The sequence below is a fragment of the Anolis sagrei genome, chromosome 8 (assembly GCF_037176765.1).
Source record: "Anolis sagrei isolate rAnoSag1 chromosome 8, rAnoSag1.mat, whole genome shotgun sequence".
NCBI classification, from domain to species: domain Eukaryota; kingdom Metazoa; phylum Chordata; class Lepidosauria; order Squamata; family Dactyloidae; genus Anolis; species Anolis sagrei.
Genome location: NC_090028.1, coordinates 5,549,673 through 5,566,695, shown reverse-complemented (window position 1 = coordinate 5,566,695; position 17,023 = coordinate 5,549,673). Strand labels below are relative to the sequence as shown.

General features: G+C 45.6%; 1 protein-coding gene across 1 annotated transcript in view; it reads left to right on the top strand.

Annotated features, from left to right (window-relative positions):
• The window catches only part of LOC137097561 (fractalkine-like), a 29,437-nt gene continuing 12,414 nt past the window's right edge, over nucleotides 1-17,023 (top strand). The window contains exon 1 of the mRNA XM_067470991.1: nucleotides 1-181. Coding sequence (XP_067327092.1) covers nucleotides 115-181 — 67 coding nt within the window. The 5' untranslated portion in view covers nucleotides 1-114. The remainder of the gene's footprint in view (nucleotides 182-17,023) is intronic.

Below are 17,023 nucleotides of genomic sequence, written 5' to 3'. Positions count from 1 at the left end.
TCCTGGGGCGGAGGAGCAACAGAGAAGGGAAAGGAGGAAGGAAAGAAAGAAAGAAAGAAGGAAAAAGAAGGAGAGAAGGAGGAGAGAGATCCAGGTGGAGGAGGGAGAAGCACCATGCCTGGCCAGGCGGCTCTCCTGGTCCTGGGTCTCACCTGGATCTGGCCCATTCCCGCTGTGCCAGGTGAGATGACTTGACTCGTGAGTAGACACGTGTAGAGCTATCCCCGCGTCACGTCTGAACGCGCGTTTTGCCCTTTTTTGCGCCTCTGGCAAGGACTTGGGAACCTTGTTTCAGTGTTACCTGATTTTTTTGTTCCTGGGTTATCAATGTCATTTCCTAATTGGGTCTATTATCAAAACATTGGGAAAGTTTATTAAACTGACCTCACTACCTCTGAGGATGCTTGCCATAGATGCAGGCGAAACGTCAGGAGAAAATGCTTCTAGAACATGGCCATATGGCCCGGAAAAACCCACAAGAACCTAGTGATTCCAGCCATGAAAGCCTCCGACAATACATTGCCCAAACTTTGTTTTTGCGGCAGGGACATAATCCTGCAATATTTTGCAATCTGGAGGTTCCCAAACAGAAACGGATGGCCATCTGTCAGGAGGGCTTTGGTTGTGTATTTTTTTCCTTCTGAGTGGCACAATGGGGATGGACTAGATGGTCTTTGGGGGTCTCTTCTAACTCTATGGTCCCTTCTACACTGCCATTTAATCCAGATTATCAAAGCAGATCAGTCGCATTATCTGCTTTGAACTGGATTATTATTATTATTATTATTATTATTATTATTATTTACATGTACATAACAACACAGCACACACGCACATTAGGTCTAAGTGTCTGGGATTCGTCTCTGAATATCAGGCTCTTCCCAAGGACCCAGGATATGAAAGGTATTGTTGTTGTTGTTGTTATTATTATTATTATTATTATTATTATTATTATTTTTACTAGCTGTCCCTTGCCATGCATTGCTGTAGCCTAGTCTGTGTATATGAGTTTTGTGTGTATGTATGTTTATATATATGTGTTTATGTGTATATATGTGTGTTTGCACATGCACATGCATTGCATGGTTTTGCACATGCATTGTAATGTATTTTTGGGGGATTTTTAATCTCTTCTGCTGTGTTTTTCAGTGTTTTTTTGAGTGAAGGACATACATTGGGTTGTTAGGTGTCTTGTGTCCAAATTTAGTGCCAATTCATCCAGTCGTTTTTGAGTTCTGTTAATCCCACAAACGAACATTACATTTTTATTTATATAGACTAGCCGTCCCCTGCCACATGTTGCTGTAGCCCAGTCTGTGTATATGTGTTTTGTGTGTATATATGGATGTATATGTGTATATTATGTGATTTTGCGCATTGGTTATAATGCATTTTGCATTTTTTTTAGCTTTTTAAGTCTTGTCTTCTGTGTTTTCCAGTGTATTTAGGAGTGATGGTCACTCATTGGCCTGATAGGTGTATTGTGTCCAAATTTGGTGTCAGTTCGTCCAGTGGGTTTGGAGTTATTTTCTGTTGGTCATGGGGGTTCTGTGTGGCAACTTTGCCCCAATTCCATCGTTGGTGATTGTCAGAATGCTCCAAAACTCAAGGTCAATACTCACCAAACCCTTCCAGTATTTTCTGTTGGTCATGAGAGTTCTGTGTGCCAAGTTTGGTTCAATTCCATTGTTAGCAGAGTTCAGAATCCTCTTTGATTGTAAGTGAACTATAAATCCCGGTAACTACAACTCCCAAATGTCAAGGTCTATTTTCCTCCAAACTCCATCTGTGTTCATATTTGGGCATATGGAATATTTGTGCCAAGTTTGGTCCAGATCCATTGTTTTGAGTCCACAGCGCTCTCTGGATGTAGGTGAACTACAACTCCAAAATTCAAGGTCAATGCCCACCAACCCCTTCTAGTATTTTCTGTTGGTCATGGGAGTCCTGTGTGCCAAGTTTGGTTCAATTCCATCATTGGTAGGGTTCCGAATGCTTTTTGATTGTAGGTGAACTATAAATCCCAGCAACTACAACTCCCAAATGTTAAGGTCTATTTTCCCCAAATTCCACCAGTGTTCACATTTAAGCATATTGAGTACCCATGCCAAGTTTGGTCCAGATCCATCATTGTTTGTGTCTGCAGTGCTCTCTGGATGTAGATGAACTACAACTCCCAAACTCAAGGTTAATGCCCACCAAACATTTCCAGTATTTTATGTTGGTCATGGGAGTTCTGTATGCCATGTCTGGTTCAATTACATTGTTGGTGGGGTTCAGAATGCTCTTTGATTGTAGGTGAACTTTAAATTCCAGCAACTGCAACTCCCATATGACATAATCAACCTCACCAGTATTCAAATTTGGATGTATTTATTTGTGCCATATTTAGTCCTGTGAATGAAAATACATCCTGCATATTGGATATTTACATTACCATTCACAACAGTAGCAAAATGACAGTTATGAAGTAGCAACGAAAATAATGTGATGGTTGTTGGTCACCACAACATGAGGAGCTGTATTAAGGGGTCGCGGCATTAGGAAGGTGGAGAAACACTGTAGTAGAATCTGAAACGTTTGCCGAGCCTCCAAAACTCCCGGAATCTGGTTCAAAGGGGATCAATGCACGCAATAGTATTTCACCTTTTGCACAATGGCCCTCAAGGCTCCCCTCCAGGGCTGATACGTATTCAGCCCAGATACAAAGGGTCCCTTATTGTCCTTTATCAATAGGGACAGGGTCACCAATGTTGAGATATCTGGAGAGGGTCACAATAGGATTGCAGGCACGAGGCAGGAAGAAAATGGGAAGCAAAGAACCCGAATCTTGGGGAAGGTAAATCTTTCGGTGATTACACTGGTCAACAAACTTTTTCAAACTAGACTAGATAGCTGTTTTGATGCTGAAAGCATGATGCCACGTTACTGTTGGATGCCGTATCATGACGAGCCGGATAAATTGCACGAACGAAAATCATATTCCCAACAATGTTGGTGGTTCATTTTTGTAGTCGTGTTCTAATTGTCTTCATGATACCAATGAATGCCAGTGCCTCACCAAACTACAGCAGGTTTCCTATCTCACCCGCCTCATAGGAAAACTGCTACAAAACAGGAGCTTCTTTGTTGAAAATCCTATCCCAGTACTGCATCCTGTCAGATCCCCAAAATCTGGAGGAAAGCAAGAGTCATCGCCATCTTGAAGCCAGGCAAAGACCGTAATGATCCAAAAAGCTACAGACCAATCTCCCTGTTGTGCCACCTCTACAAAGTTCTGGAGAGACTTATTTTGCATAGAATTATGGAAAATATAGACCCATGTCTGATCCCACAGCAAGCTGGCTTCAGGAAAGGCAAAAGCTGCACATCGCAAGTGCTGAACCTGACTCAGCTCATAGAAGATGGCTTTGAAAGGCAGCAGATCACAGGAGCTGTCTTCATAGACCTGTCAGCGGCTTATGATACTGTGAACCACCGCCTCCTCCTGAGAAAAATGTACAATATCACAAAGGACGACCACCTCACCCGCCTCATAGGAAACCTGCTACAAAACAAGAGCTTTTTTGTTGAGTCCCAGGGCCAGAGAAGCAGATGGCGGAAACAGAAGAACGGCCTGCCTCAGGGGAGCGTGCTTGCTCCATCCATGTTCAACATCTACACAAATGACCAGCCACTGCCATAAGGGACAAAGTTTCATCTATGCTGATGATTGTGCCATCACGGCTCAAGCAGGGAGCTTTGAGATGGTTGAACAGAAGCTATCCAAAGCTCTAGGTGCTCTCACTGCCTATTACAGGGAAAACCAGCTGATCCCTAATCCATCTACAACACAGACATGTGCTTTTCACCTTAAGAACAGACAAGCATCCCGAGCTCTGAGGATCACCTGGGAAGGAATCCCTCTGGAGCATTGCAGCGCACCCAAATACCTGGGAGGAGTCACTCTGGACCGTGCTCTGACCTACAAGAAGCCCTGCCTGAATATCAAGCAAAAAGTAGGTGCCAGAAACAATATCATACGAAAGCTGACTGGCACAATCTGGGGATCACAACCAGACACAGTGAAGACATCTGCCCTTGCGCTGTGCTACTCTGCTGCTGAATACACATGCCCAGTGTGGAACACATCTCACCACGCTAAAACAGTAGATGTGGCTCTTAATGAGACATGCCGCATTATAACGGGGCGTCTGCGCCCTACACCACTGGAGAAACTACACTGCTTAGCCGGTATTGCACCACCTGACATCCGCCGGGAAGTAGCAGCCAATAGTGAAAGGACCAAGGCAGAGACATCTCCAGCTCATCCCCTGTTTGGGCATCAGCCAACACGTCAATGACTTAAACCAAGAAATAGTTTTCTAAGATCTACAGAGACCCTTGCTGGAACACCTCAGCAAGTGAGAGTCCAAAAGTGGCAGGCTCAAACCCAGAACCTCAATCGATGGCTGATACAAAATGAGAGACTCCCTCCTGGGCACACAGAAGACTGGGCGACTTGGAAGGCGCTGAACAGACTGCGCTCTGGCACCACGAGATGCAGAAATGGGGCCACAAAGTGGAGTCCACGACATGCGATTGTGGAGAAGAGCAAACCACTGACCACCTGCTGCGACGCAACCTGAGCCCTGCCACATGCACAAGGGAGGACCTCCTTGCGGCAACACCAGAAGACAGATACTGGTCAAAGGACATTTAATCAACTACCAAGCTCGCAAAATTTGTGTTTTGTCTGTTTGTTTGTTTTGTTCTGTTAGAAATGTAATACAATTGACTGGTTGCCTCTGACACGATAAATAAAATAACCAAACGACAGTGCGTAGGATTCCATAGCATTGAGCTACGGTGGTTAAAGTGGTGCCAAACTGCATTAATTCTGCAGAATGCAATAAGATGCAAGTGAGATCATACATTTTCAATGCATGGTGCAAGACGAAGCAGGTCTTTCCAGTTAGTAGGAATCTGTGCAAGCAACACATTCCCTTCCCAAAAGTAATATCCCAGGGATCAAAAACTTCTCTGAGACGTTATATATGTGCCGAAGACAAAGTCTTGTTATCTTCCCCCCCCCCCCCCAAACACGACGCCAATGGATTTCCTGTCTGAAGAAAGCAAGCAGGCCAACATCTTTCAACAATCCTGAAAGAGGTAAACAGTGGCTAAAGAAAGGATAGAGAGGATGGAGAGAAGGATAAAGAGATAGAGGAGGAGGAGGAGGAGAGAGTTGGAGTCACCTTCCGCACTCTACGAATGCCAATCCTATCAGTGGAAAGAGTTTAACATACGGAAGATGAGCTCCAAAAATACCAAGTCCTTTCTTTTGTCACCCAAAGGACTGACATTTTCTCCTGACGTTTCGCCCACACCTATGGCAGAGGTTGTGAGGTCTGTCGGAAACCAGGCAAGTGAGGTTTAAATCTCCAGGGTGGGAGAAAGAACTCTTGTCCAGCTTGATTAGCATGGAATAGCCTTGCAGCTTCAAAGCCTGGCTGCTTCCTGCCTGGCGGAGTCCTATATTTATCTGTTGAATGGTGTCCAGGGTGGGAGAAAGAACTGTTGTCTGTTGGAGGCAAGTGTGAATGTTGCAACTGGCCACAGATAAATATAAGACTCCCCCAGGCAGGAAGCAGCCAGGCTTTGAAGCTGCAAGGCCATTCAATGCTAATCAAGCTGGCCAGTGGCAACATTCACACTTGCCTCCAACAGACAAGAGTTCTTTCTCCCACCCTGGACATCATTCCACAGATAAATATAGGACTCCCCCAGGCAGGAAGCAGCCAGGCTTTGAAGCTGCAAAGCCATTCCATGCTAATCAAGCTGGACAATGGCAACTTTCACATTTGCCTCCAACAGACAAGAGTTCTTTCTCCCACCCTGGACATCATTCCACAGATAAATATAGGACTCCCCCAGGCAGGAAGCAGCCAGGCTTTGAAGCTGCAAAGCCATTCCATGCTAATCAAGCTGGACAATGGCAACTTTCACATTTGCCTCCAACAGACAAGAGTTCTTTCTCCCACCCTGGACATCATTCCACAGATAAATATAGGACTCCCCCAGGCAGGAAGCAGCCAGGCTTTGAAGCTGCAAAGCCATTCCATGCTAATCAAGCTGGACAATGGCAACTTTCACATTTGCCTCCAACAGACAAGAGTTCTTTCTCCCACCCTGGACATCATTCCACAGATAAATATAGGACTCCCCCAGGCAGGAAACAGCCAGGCTTTGAAGCTGCAAGGCTATTCCATGCAAATCAAATTAGAGCAAAATGTGCAATATGAGGATGTCCTGTAGAATCAAAGTTGGAGCAGTTTAATAAACTTTCCTTATGTTTTTATGATACATCCAATTAGGAAATGACACCAAAAATGGTGTGACATAGTGTTATTCATGTATATGCAAATACAAGCATTTCAAAATCAGGGGAAATCCTAGATGACGAACATTTCTGTCTCCGAGTCTTTCAGATCGAGACAGATGCAACCTTATATATTTCTTTAATTTCTATGCTAAGCATTCTGAACTCCACCAACGATGGAATTGAACCAAACCTGGCACACAGAACTCCCATGAGCAACAGAAAATACTGGAAGGGTTTGGTGGGCATTGACCTAGAGTTTGGGAGTTGTAGTTCACCTACATCCAGGCAGCACTTTGGAGTCAAACAATGACAGATCTAAACCAAACTTGACAAAAATACTCAATATGCCCAAATGTGAACACTGCTGGAGTTTGGGGGAAATAGACCTTGACATTTGGGAGTTGTATTTGCTGAGATTTATAGTTCACCAACAATCAAAGAGCATTCTGAACTCCACCAATGACTGAATTGAACCCAACTTGGTACACAGAAGTCTCATGACTAAAAGAAAATATTGGAAGGGTTTGGTGGGCAATGACCTTGAATTTTGGCATTGTAGTTCACCTACATCCAGAGAGCACTGCAGATTCAAACAATGATGGATCTGGACCAAACTTGGCACGAATACTCAATATGCCCAAATGTGAACACTGCTGGAGTATGGGGAAAATAGACCTTGGCATTTGGGAGTTGTAGTTGCTGGGATTTATAGTTCACCTACAACCAAAGAGCATTCCGAACTCCACGAACGATAGAATTGGGCCAAACTTCCCACACAGAACCCTCATGACTAACAAGAAATACTATGTTTTCTGATGGTCTTTGGTGACCCCTCCAACACCCCCTTGTAACCCCCTCATGGGTCCTGACTCCCAGGTTGGAAAACGCTGTTCTGTTGCTTTTGATGCAAATTCTCTTAGTTTTGTCTGCAGAATCATGGCCCGAGATGGAGAAAGCTCTCATGTCCTATACTTGGACCGACCCTTAGCCCATCTTTTTTATGGAGCGCCTTATCTTGTCGCATCAAGGCAGGGCATGGCTTGTGATCACCTATCTACCCTTGAGCAAACTCCCAACTATTTCCACGTAACAAGAAGAATGTCTTTCTCTGGAAACCCTTTGCAAATGGCCATTGTATCCACAGACAAAGAAAGTTGCGTTGGCCAACAGATATCAGTGCAATCTTTTTCTTTTCTGTCCCAATCTCCAGGTGGTTACTCTTCTGTTTCAAGACTTTCATGTCCAACCTTTTCCTTTGGCTTGGTAGGCGTACCCATTCAAAAAGACCAGCTGGCACAAAACCAACTGAACGGGTGCATCTACACTGTAGAATTAATGTTGTAGGATTTTTCGGGCTGTATAGCCATGGTCTAGAGCAGGGGTCAGGAACCTTCGGCCCTCCAGGTGTGGTGGACTTCAACTCCCACAATTCCTTGGGCCAAGGTAAGCCTTTGGGGCGAATGCCGAGCCTCAAGGAATTGTGGGAGTTGAAGTCCACCACACTTGGAGGGCCGAAGGTTCCCCATGCCTGGTCTAGAGGCATTCTCTCCTGATGTTTCGCCTGCATCTATGGCAAGCATCCTCAGAGGTAGTCTTGCCATAGATGCAAGCGAAACGTCAGGAGAGAATGCCTCTAGACCAGGGGTCCCCAAACTACGGCCCGCGGGCCACTTCCAGCCCGCAAAGGGCACTTATCCGGACCGCGGAGGAGGAGCACCCCCCCCCCACACAGTGCCCCTCCCTTGGCTGGCTCACGCTATCCGTCAGGCCCGATGGGCTGTGTGAGCCAGCCAAGGGCAGCTGCTCCGCATGGCCTACTCGCGTGTAAAGTACCTCGCAAAGTGCTTTACCCATGAGTAGGCTGCGCGGGGCTGCTCCTCCCTTGGCTGGCTCACACTATCCGTCAGGCCCGATGGTCAGCATGAGCCAGCCAAGGGTGGCTGCCCCATCACTCCATGCAGTCATGCTGGCCACATGATCTTGGAGGTGTCTACGGACAACGCTGGCTCTTCGACTTAGACATGCAGATGAGCACCACACCGCAGAGTCAGACACGACTGGACTTCATGTCAGAGGAAAACCTTTAAGTAGGAAAATTGTGGAAGATCCAGGGTGGGAGAAAGAACTCTTGTCTGTTGGAGGTAGGTATGAATGCTTCAATTGGCCACCTTGGTTACCATTTCATAGCCTGACAGTTTTTAGGGAGAATCCTTTGTTGAGAGGTGATTAGCTGGCCCTGATTGTTTCTTGTCTGGAGTTCCCCTGTGTTTGAGTGTTGTTCTTTATTTACAGTTATAATTTTAGAGTTTTTTAAATACTGGTAGCCAGGTTTTTGGTCAGACTAGAAATAAGAAGATTTCCCATTCTCTGCTCCTGGAATTACTGCCTAAAGAGGGCGAGAAAGAACCCCCTCCCTCGAAGGGACCTTCCACACAGCAAAATAAGATATGTGCAATGTGCAGAGGAATTTTTTAATTGATTTTTTTTAAAAAAAAAACCTATAGTCCGGCCCTCCAACGGTCTGAGGGACAGTAAACTGGCCCCCGATTTAAAAAGTTTGAGGACCCCTGGTCTAGAGGCATTCTCTCCTGATGTTTTGCCTGCATCTATGGCAAGCATCCTCAGAGATAGTCTTGCCATAGATTAGGCCTGGGTAACAACGCAAAAATTTGTTTCTAAAATCGATTTGTAATTGGGGTGTTTTTTTGTTTCGATATTTAAAATAATTACAAAATTTTCCAAAAAAAAAGTTCGGTATTTACGAAATTTCGTAAATATTTACAAAACATTTTGTAAAGATGGCGCCCTTTTTTTTTCAATATTTTTTAAATATTTTTTAAATTTAATTATTAATTTTGTTGAATAGGGAGGAGAAATTATTATTGAGGGAAGGCAGGCACTCACTCTGGCGGGCCCTCTCGCTCGCCGCTCGCTCGCCACTCGCCCTCTCGCTCGCCCTCTCGCTCGCCGCTCGCCCTCGCCCTCTCGCTCGCCCTCTCGCTCGCCCTCTCGCTCGCCCTCTCGCTCGCCCTCTCGCTCGCCCTCGCCCTCTCGCTCGCCGCTCGCCCTCTCGCTCGCCCTCTCGCTCGCCGCTCGCCCTCGCCCTCTCGCTCGCCCTCTCGCTCGCCGCTCGCCCTCGCCCTCTCGCTCGCCCTCTCGCTCGCCCTCTCGCTCGCCGCTCGCCCTCGCCCTCTCGCTCGCCCTCTCGCTCGCCCTCTCGCTCGCCCTCGCCCTCTCGCTCGCCGCTCGCCCTCTCGCTCGCCCTCTCGCTCGCCACTCGCCCTCGCCCTCTCGCTCGCCCTCTCGCTCGCTTGCTCAGCCGGCGCCGAGAGAGGAGAGCTCCCAGCAAGCCAGGCAGCCATCTTACGTATTTCCGAAATGGACGGAAATACGAAATTTTTTGGCGCCTGCCGTTTCGATATTTAAAAACACTTCCGGGTTTAAAAATAAGTTTTGTAATCGTTTCGTAATTCAAAAATTAACGAATTTTTTAACGAATTACGAATTAACGAAACGAATTGACCAGCCCTACCATAGATGCAAGCGAAACGTCAGGAGAGAGAGCATTCGATGGCCTGACAGTTTTTAAGTGTGTCTTGTTACTGCCAGGCGCAATCTTTTGTTGAGAGGTGATTAGTTGTCTCTGATTGTTTCTTCTCTGGAGTTCTCCTGTATTTGAGTGGTTTTTTTTTTACTATTATAGTGGGGGTTTTTTTAATACTGAGATTAGGCTAGCCCCCACCTTAGCAGCCTTTGAGAAAGATTTCAAAACTTGGCTTTTCCGTTCCGCCTTTGAAGAGTGATATGATAAGGTTCTTGTGGGTTTTTTCGGGCTATATGGCCATGTTCTAGAGGCATTTTCTCCTGACGTTTCGCCTGCATCTATGGCAAGCATCCTCAGAGGTAGTGAGGTCTGTTGGAAGTAGGAAAATGGGTTTATATATCTGTGGAATGACTGGGGTGGGGCAAAGAGCTTTTCTCTGCTGGAGCTAGGTGTGAATGTTTCAACTGACCACCTTCATTAGCATTTGAAGGCCTGGCTGAGCCTGGGGGAATCTTATGTTGAGAGGTGTTAAGATGTGCCTGGTTGTTTCCTCTCTGCTGTTTTGCTGTTGTAATTTTAGAGTTTTTTAATACTGGTAGCCAGATTTTGTTCATTTTCATGGTTTCCTCCTTTCTGTCGAAATTGTCCACATGCTTGTGGATTTCAGTGGCTTCTCTGTGTAGTCTGACATGGTGGTTGTTGGAGTGGTCCAGCATTTCTGTGTTCTCAAATAATATGCTGTAAAATTACAACAGCAAAACAGCAGAGAGGAAACAACCAGGCACATCTTAACACCTCTCAACAAAAGATTCCCCCAGGCTCAGCCAGGCCTTCAAATGCTAATGAAGGTGGTCAGTTGAAACATTCACACCCAGTTCCAGCAGAGAAGCGCTCTTTGCCCCACCTCAGTCATTCCACAGATATATAAACCCCCTTTCCTACTTCCAACAGACCTCACTACCTTGAGGATGCTTGCCATAGATGCAGGCGAAACGTCAGGAGAAAATGTCTCTAGAAGATGGCCCTATAGTGTAGTGTTCCCATGACTAAGAGATACCCAATACGCCCAAATTTGAATACTGGTGGGGTTGGGGGGTTGATTTTATCATTTGGAAGTTGTAGTTACTGGGATTTATAGTTCACCTATGATCAAAGAGCATTCTAGGCTCCACCAATGATGGAACTGAACCAAACTTGGCACACAGAACTCCCATGACTGATAGCAAATACTGGAAAGGATTGGTGGGCATTGACCTTGAGTTTTGGAGTTGTAGTTCACCCACATCCAGAGAGCACTGTGGACTCAAACGATGATGGATCTGGACCAAACTTAGCACGAAGACTCAATATGCCCAAATGTGGACACTGGTGGAGTTTGGGGAAAATAGACTTGACATTTGGGAGTTGTAGTTGCTGGGATTTATAGTTCACCTACGATCAAAGAGGATTCTAGGCTCCACCAATGATGGAACTGAACCAAACTTGGCACACAGAACTCCCATGACTGATAGAAAATACTGGAAAGGATTGGTGGGCATTGACCTTGAGTTTTGGAGTTGTAGTTCACCCACATCCAGAGAGCACTGTGGACTCAAACAATGATGAATCTGGACCAAACTTAGCACAAAGACTCAATATGCCCAAATGTGGACACTGGTGGAGTTTGGGGAAAATAGACTTGACATTTGGGAGTTTTAGTTGCTGGGATTTAGAGTTCACCCACAATCAAAGAGCATTCTGGACTCCACCAGCGATGGAACTGAACCAAACTTGGCATACAGAACTCCCATGACAAACAGAGAATACTGGAAGGGTTTGGTGGGCATTTGAGTTTTGGAGTTGTAGTTCACCCACATCCAGAGAGCACTGTGGACCCAAACAATGATGGATCTGGACCAAACTTAGCACAAAGACTCAATATGCCCAAATGTGGACACTGGTGGAGTTTGGGGAAAATAGACTTGACATTTGGGAGTTTTAGTTGCTGGGATTTAGAGTTCACCCACAATCAAAGAGCATTCTGGACTCCACCAGCGATGGAACTGAACCAAACTTGGCATACAGAACTCCCATGACAAACAGAGAATACTGGAAGGGTTTGGTGGGCATTTGAGTTTTGGAGTTGTAGTTCACCCACATCCAGAGAGCACTGTGGACCCAAACAATGATGGATCTGGACCAAACTTAGCACGAAGACTCAATATGCCCAAATGTGGACACTGGTGGAGTTTGGGGGAAAATAGACGTGACATTTGGGAGTTGTAGTTGCTGGGATTTATAGTTCACCTACAATCAAAGAGGATTCTGAACTCCACCAGTGATAGAATTGGGCCAAACTTTCTACACAGAACCTCCATGATGAACAGAAAATACTGTGCCTTCTGATGGTCCTTAGTGACCCCTCTGACACCCCCTCGCGACCCCTCCAGGGGTCCCGAACCCCAGGTTGAGAAACGTTGTTCTAGAACTTAGCCATATAGCCCGAAAGGCTTACAACAACCCAGTGATTCCAGCCATGAAAGCCTTCAACAATACATTGATACAGAAGTCATTGCCTTTTCCCGACATCTGCGGTGGTTTAATGGGCCGCAGATGCTCATCGTAAATGCAAAACGCATGGCTCACCAGGGGAAACTGAAGGGAGGCTTGCGAAATTGCAGCCGTCGATGCCAAAGTCATATTCACATGACCGTTTGCTTAAAAATCCAGCGCCAGAACATGGGACACGTTGGTATGAATAGGAACGGAGCAGCAACACAGTTATCTAACCCACACCATATGGGACAAAATGTTGATTTTTTTTCCCAAAAGCAATCATCCTCCTCCCTATATTCTTTCTGATCAAAAACACAATTCAGATTGTGGTACCAAATCCAACAAAAATAAATTTCAGTTGAAGATAAATGTCCAAAAATATATGCAAATATATAATGAGTGGTGCATTTTTTTCATATCTGGAGCAACTTTAGAAACTGCAAGTCGCTTCTGGTGTGAGAGAATTGGCTGTCTGCAAGGACATTGCCCAGGGGAGGTCCAGAGGATTTCCCGTCCTATGGGAGGCTTCTCTCATGTCTCCGCATGGGGAGCTGGAGCTGACAGAGGGAGCTCAACCCGATCTCCTCGAATTCAAACCATTGACCTATCAGTCAGCCGTTCTGCCGACACAAGGATTTAACCCATTGTGATGCGGCAACCAAAAAGGCCAATGTGATTGTGTCTTCCAATCAGAATTGATGAGATTATTTATGTGTTGACTTATCATTTTATAGTTGAACACTAGCGGTCCCCTGCCACATGTTGCTGTGGCCCAGTCTGGTGATCTGGAAGATAAAGTAATGAGAAAGTGTTGGTTTCTAATCTATGTCATGTCTTTCTGCTTGTGGGTAAACAGTATTTCTTGCTGTTTCTTTGCCAGTGTTGATGTGGAGATTGTCTGGTTTGCCTACTCTGGAACATGCAACATATCAATGTCCTTCAGGGGTCCCTTTCAAATCTTTGATACTGCATCTGTCATGTGTGTGTGTGTGTGTGTGAATGGCTGGATGGCCCTTTGTCAGGAGGGCTTTGATTATGTTTTCTTGCCTGGTGAAGGGAGTTGGATTGGATGGCCTTAAGGCAGCATTTCTCAACCTGGGAAGTCAAGACCTGGGGGGGGGGGGGGGGGGTTACCAGGTGAGTGTCAGAAGGGTCACCAAAAAGACCACCAGAAAAAAACAGCATTTTCTTTTGGTCATGAGGGTTGTGTGTGGGAAGTTTGGCCCAATTCTGTTGTTGGAGTTTAGAATCCCCTTTGATTGTAGGTGAACTATGTATCCCAGTAACTACAACTCCCAAATGTCAAGGTCTATTTCCCCCAAACTCCATCTGTGTTTATATTTGGGCATATTGAGTATTCATGCCAAGTTTGGTCCAGATTCATCACTGTTTGAGTCCACAGTGCTCTCCGGATGTAGGTGAACTTCAACTCCAAAACCCAAGGTCAGTGCCCATCAAACCCTTCCAGTATCTTCTGTTGGTCACGGGAGTCCTGCATGCCAAGTTTGGTTCAATTCCATCATTGGTGGAGTTCAGAATGCTCTTTGATTATAGGTGCAGTTCCTAAAGACCTTGGCCTACACTTAAACACAATCGGCGCTGACAAGATTCCCATCTGCCAGCTGTAAAAGGCCACCTTACTGGGATCTGCATGCATCATTTGCCGATAAATCACATAGCCCTACACACTTGGGAAGTGTCCGACATGTGATCCAATTCAACAGCCAGCAGAGTGTCTCCTGTGGACTCATTTTGTGTTTCAACAACAACAACAACAACAATAATAATACATCACACAGTCCTAGACGCTTGGGAAGTGTCCGACGTGTGATCCAATACAACAGCCAGCAGAATGTCTGCTGTGGACTCATCTTGTTGTGTTTCAATAATAATAATAATAATAATAATAATAATAATAATAATAATAAGTCACTTGGGACGCTTGGGAAGTGTCTGGCGTGTGATCCAATTCAACATCCAGCAAAGTGTCTGCTGTGGACTCATCTTGTTGTGTTTCAATAATAATAATAATAATAATAATAATAATAATAATAATAATACAAATATTAACAAACATCCCATGATATCCTCCAGAAGTGCAGAGATCTCACAAAGTTATCCCGAGTTTTCAAAGCTCCTGATTCAACTTGAAAAGAGACTTTTGTGATGCTAATATCTATCTTCCAAACTGCAGTGAGTCCAGAAAAGTGTGACCTGGGGTCCATCTGCACTACAGAGTTATAACACTATGGCTCTGTTCTCTACTTTTCTCGCGTTGGAATGAACCAACCCCTTTCCATTGCTGATAACTGCTACTGTGTTTCGTGTGAACCAAAGTGCTTTCCAAGCAGTGCCTTCCTTTCCTGGAAGGAAAAGAGTTTGCCCAGCTTTCGGCTCTGGGTTTAACAACAGTCTTTGCTCTCTGGCCGCTCTTCTGCCCTTGTTTTGCCAGATCGATTGAACTCTCAAACCCTCTCTTTATTGCAGTGGCATCAAAAGAAATTCCGGAATTCTTCGGAACCGTAATGTTGGCACAATTACAAAACTATAAATGAGTCAGTTCTGTAAATTGCAGAGTTTTGTATACACGCCATCATAAAAATACTCATTTCCGTTGTATACTTTTTCCCTGATTGGACTGCTCTAAGCACAGAAACCATCTGTCTGTACTTCCTTCATTATTTCTGTGCAAAAGAGTTGATACTTGGTGGGTCTGTATGTGTTGATTTATGGCAGTGTTTCTCAACCTGGGGGTGGGGACCCCTGAGGGGGTCGCGAGGGGGTGTCAGAGGGGTTGCCAAAGACAATCAGAAAACACAGTATTTTCTGATGGTCATGGGGATTCCATGTGGGAAGTTTGAGCCAATTCTATCAGTGGTAGAGTAGAGACATCAGACTGGCAACAAAGATCCGCCTAGTCAAAGCCATGGTATTCCCTGTAGTCACCTACGGATGTGAGAGCTGGACCTTAGGGAAGGCTGAGCGAAGGAAGAGAGATGCTTTTGAGCTGTGGTGTTGGAGGAAAATGCTGAGAGTGCCTTGGACTGCGAGAAGATCCAACCAGTCCATCCTCCAGGAAATAAAGCCCGACTGCTCACTGGAGGGAAAGATACTAGAGACAAAGTTGAAGTACTTTGGCCACATCATGAGGAGACAGGAAAGCCTAGAGAAGACAATTATGCTGGGGAAAGTGGAAGGCAAAAGGAAGAGGGGTCGACCAAGGGCAAGATGGATGGATGGCATCCTTGAAGTGACTGGACTGACCTTGAGGGAGCTGGGGGTGGTAACAGCCGACAGGGAGCTCTGGCGTGGGCTGGTCCATGAGGTCACGAAGAGTCGGAGACGACTGAACGAATGAACAACAATCAGTGGTGGAGTTCAGAATGTTCTTTGATTGTAATGAACTATAAATTCCAGCAACTACAACCTCCCAAATGTTAAGATCTATTTTCCCCAGACTCCACCAGTGTTCACATTTGGGCATATTGAGTATTCATGCCAAGTTTGGTCCAGATCCACCATGGCATGAGTCCACAGTGCTCTCTGGATATAGGTGAACTACAACTCTCAAGGTCAATGCCCATCAAACCCTTCCAGTGTTTTCCATTGGTCATGGGAGCCAAGTTTGGTTCAAATCCATCGCTGGTGGAGTTCAGAATGCTCTTTGATTATAAGTGAACTATAAATCCCAGCAACTACAACTCCCAAATGACAAAATCAATCCTCCCCCAACCCCACTAGCATTCACATTTGGGTGCATTGGGTATTTGTGCCCAGTGAATGAAAATGCATCCTGCATATCAGATATTTACATTATATAACAGTAGCAAAATGACTGTTATGAAGTAGCAACGGAAACAATATTATGGTTGGGGGTCACCACAACATGAGGGACTGGATTAAGGGGTCACGGCATTAGGAAGCTTGAGAACCACTGATTTATGACAACCCATGAATTTCATAGGGTTTTCTTATACGAAGAGGTGGTTTTGCTGTTTCATTCCTCTGAAAGGAGACCCTGGTTGCGCAATGGGTTAAACCCTTGTGCCAGAAGGACTAAAGAACGACAGGTCGCGGGTTCAAATCCGGGGAGAATGCAGATACTTAGCTGATCCCTCGTTGGCCTAGTAGGATAGTCTTCCAGGATCAGTATTCTTGTGGATCTGTAGGTAACCGTGGAGCCTTCAAAAAAGGTGAAGATCCCTTACTTACTTAGGCAATCCCTCGTTGGACGAGTAGGATAGTCTTCCAGGGTGGGTCCATAGGTGACTGTGGCGCCCTATTCTTGACCTGCATCTTCTCCTGCAGTGAGGGCCTTGGTTTCCGGGTTGAAGGTGGTCTCGGTCGGGTTGGCTTGACGCAACTTCCTCTTGGCACGTTTCTCTCTTTCGCCCTCCATTCGTGCCTCTTCAAATTCTGCAGCACTGCTGGTCACAGCTGACCTCCAGTTGGAACACTCAAGGGCCAGGGCTTCCCAGTTCTCAGTGTCTATGCCAGAGTTTTAAAGGTTGGCTTTGAGCCCATCTTTAAATCTCTTTTCCTGTCCTCCAACATTCCGTTTTCCATTCTTGAGTTCGGAA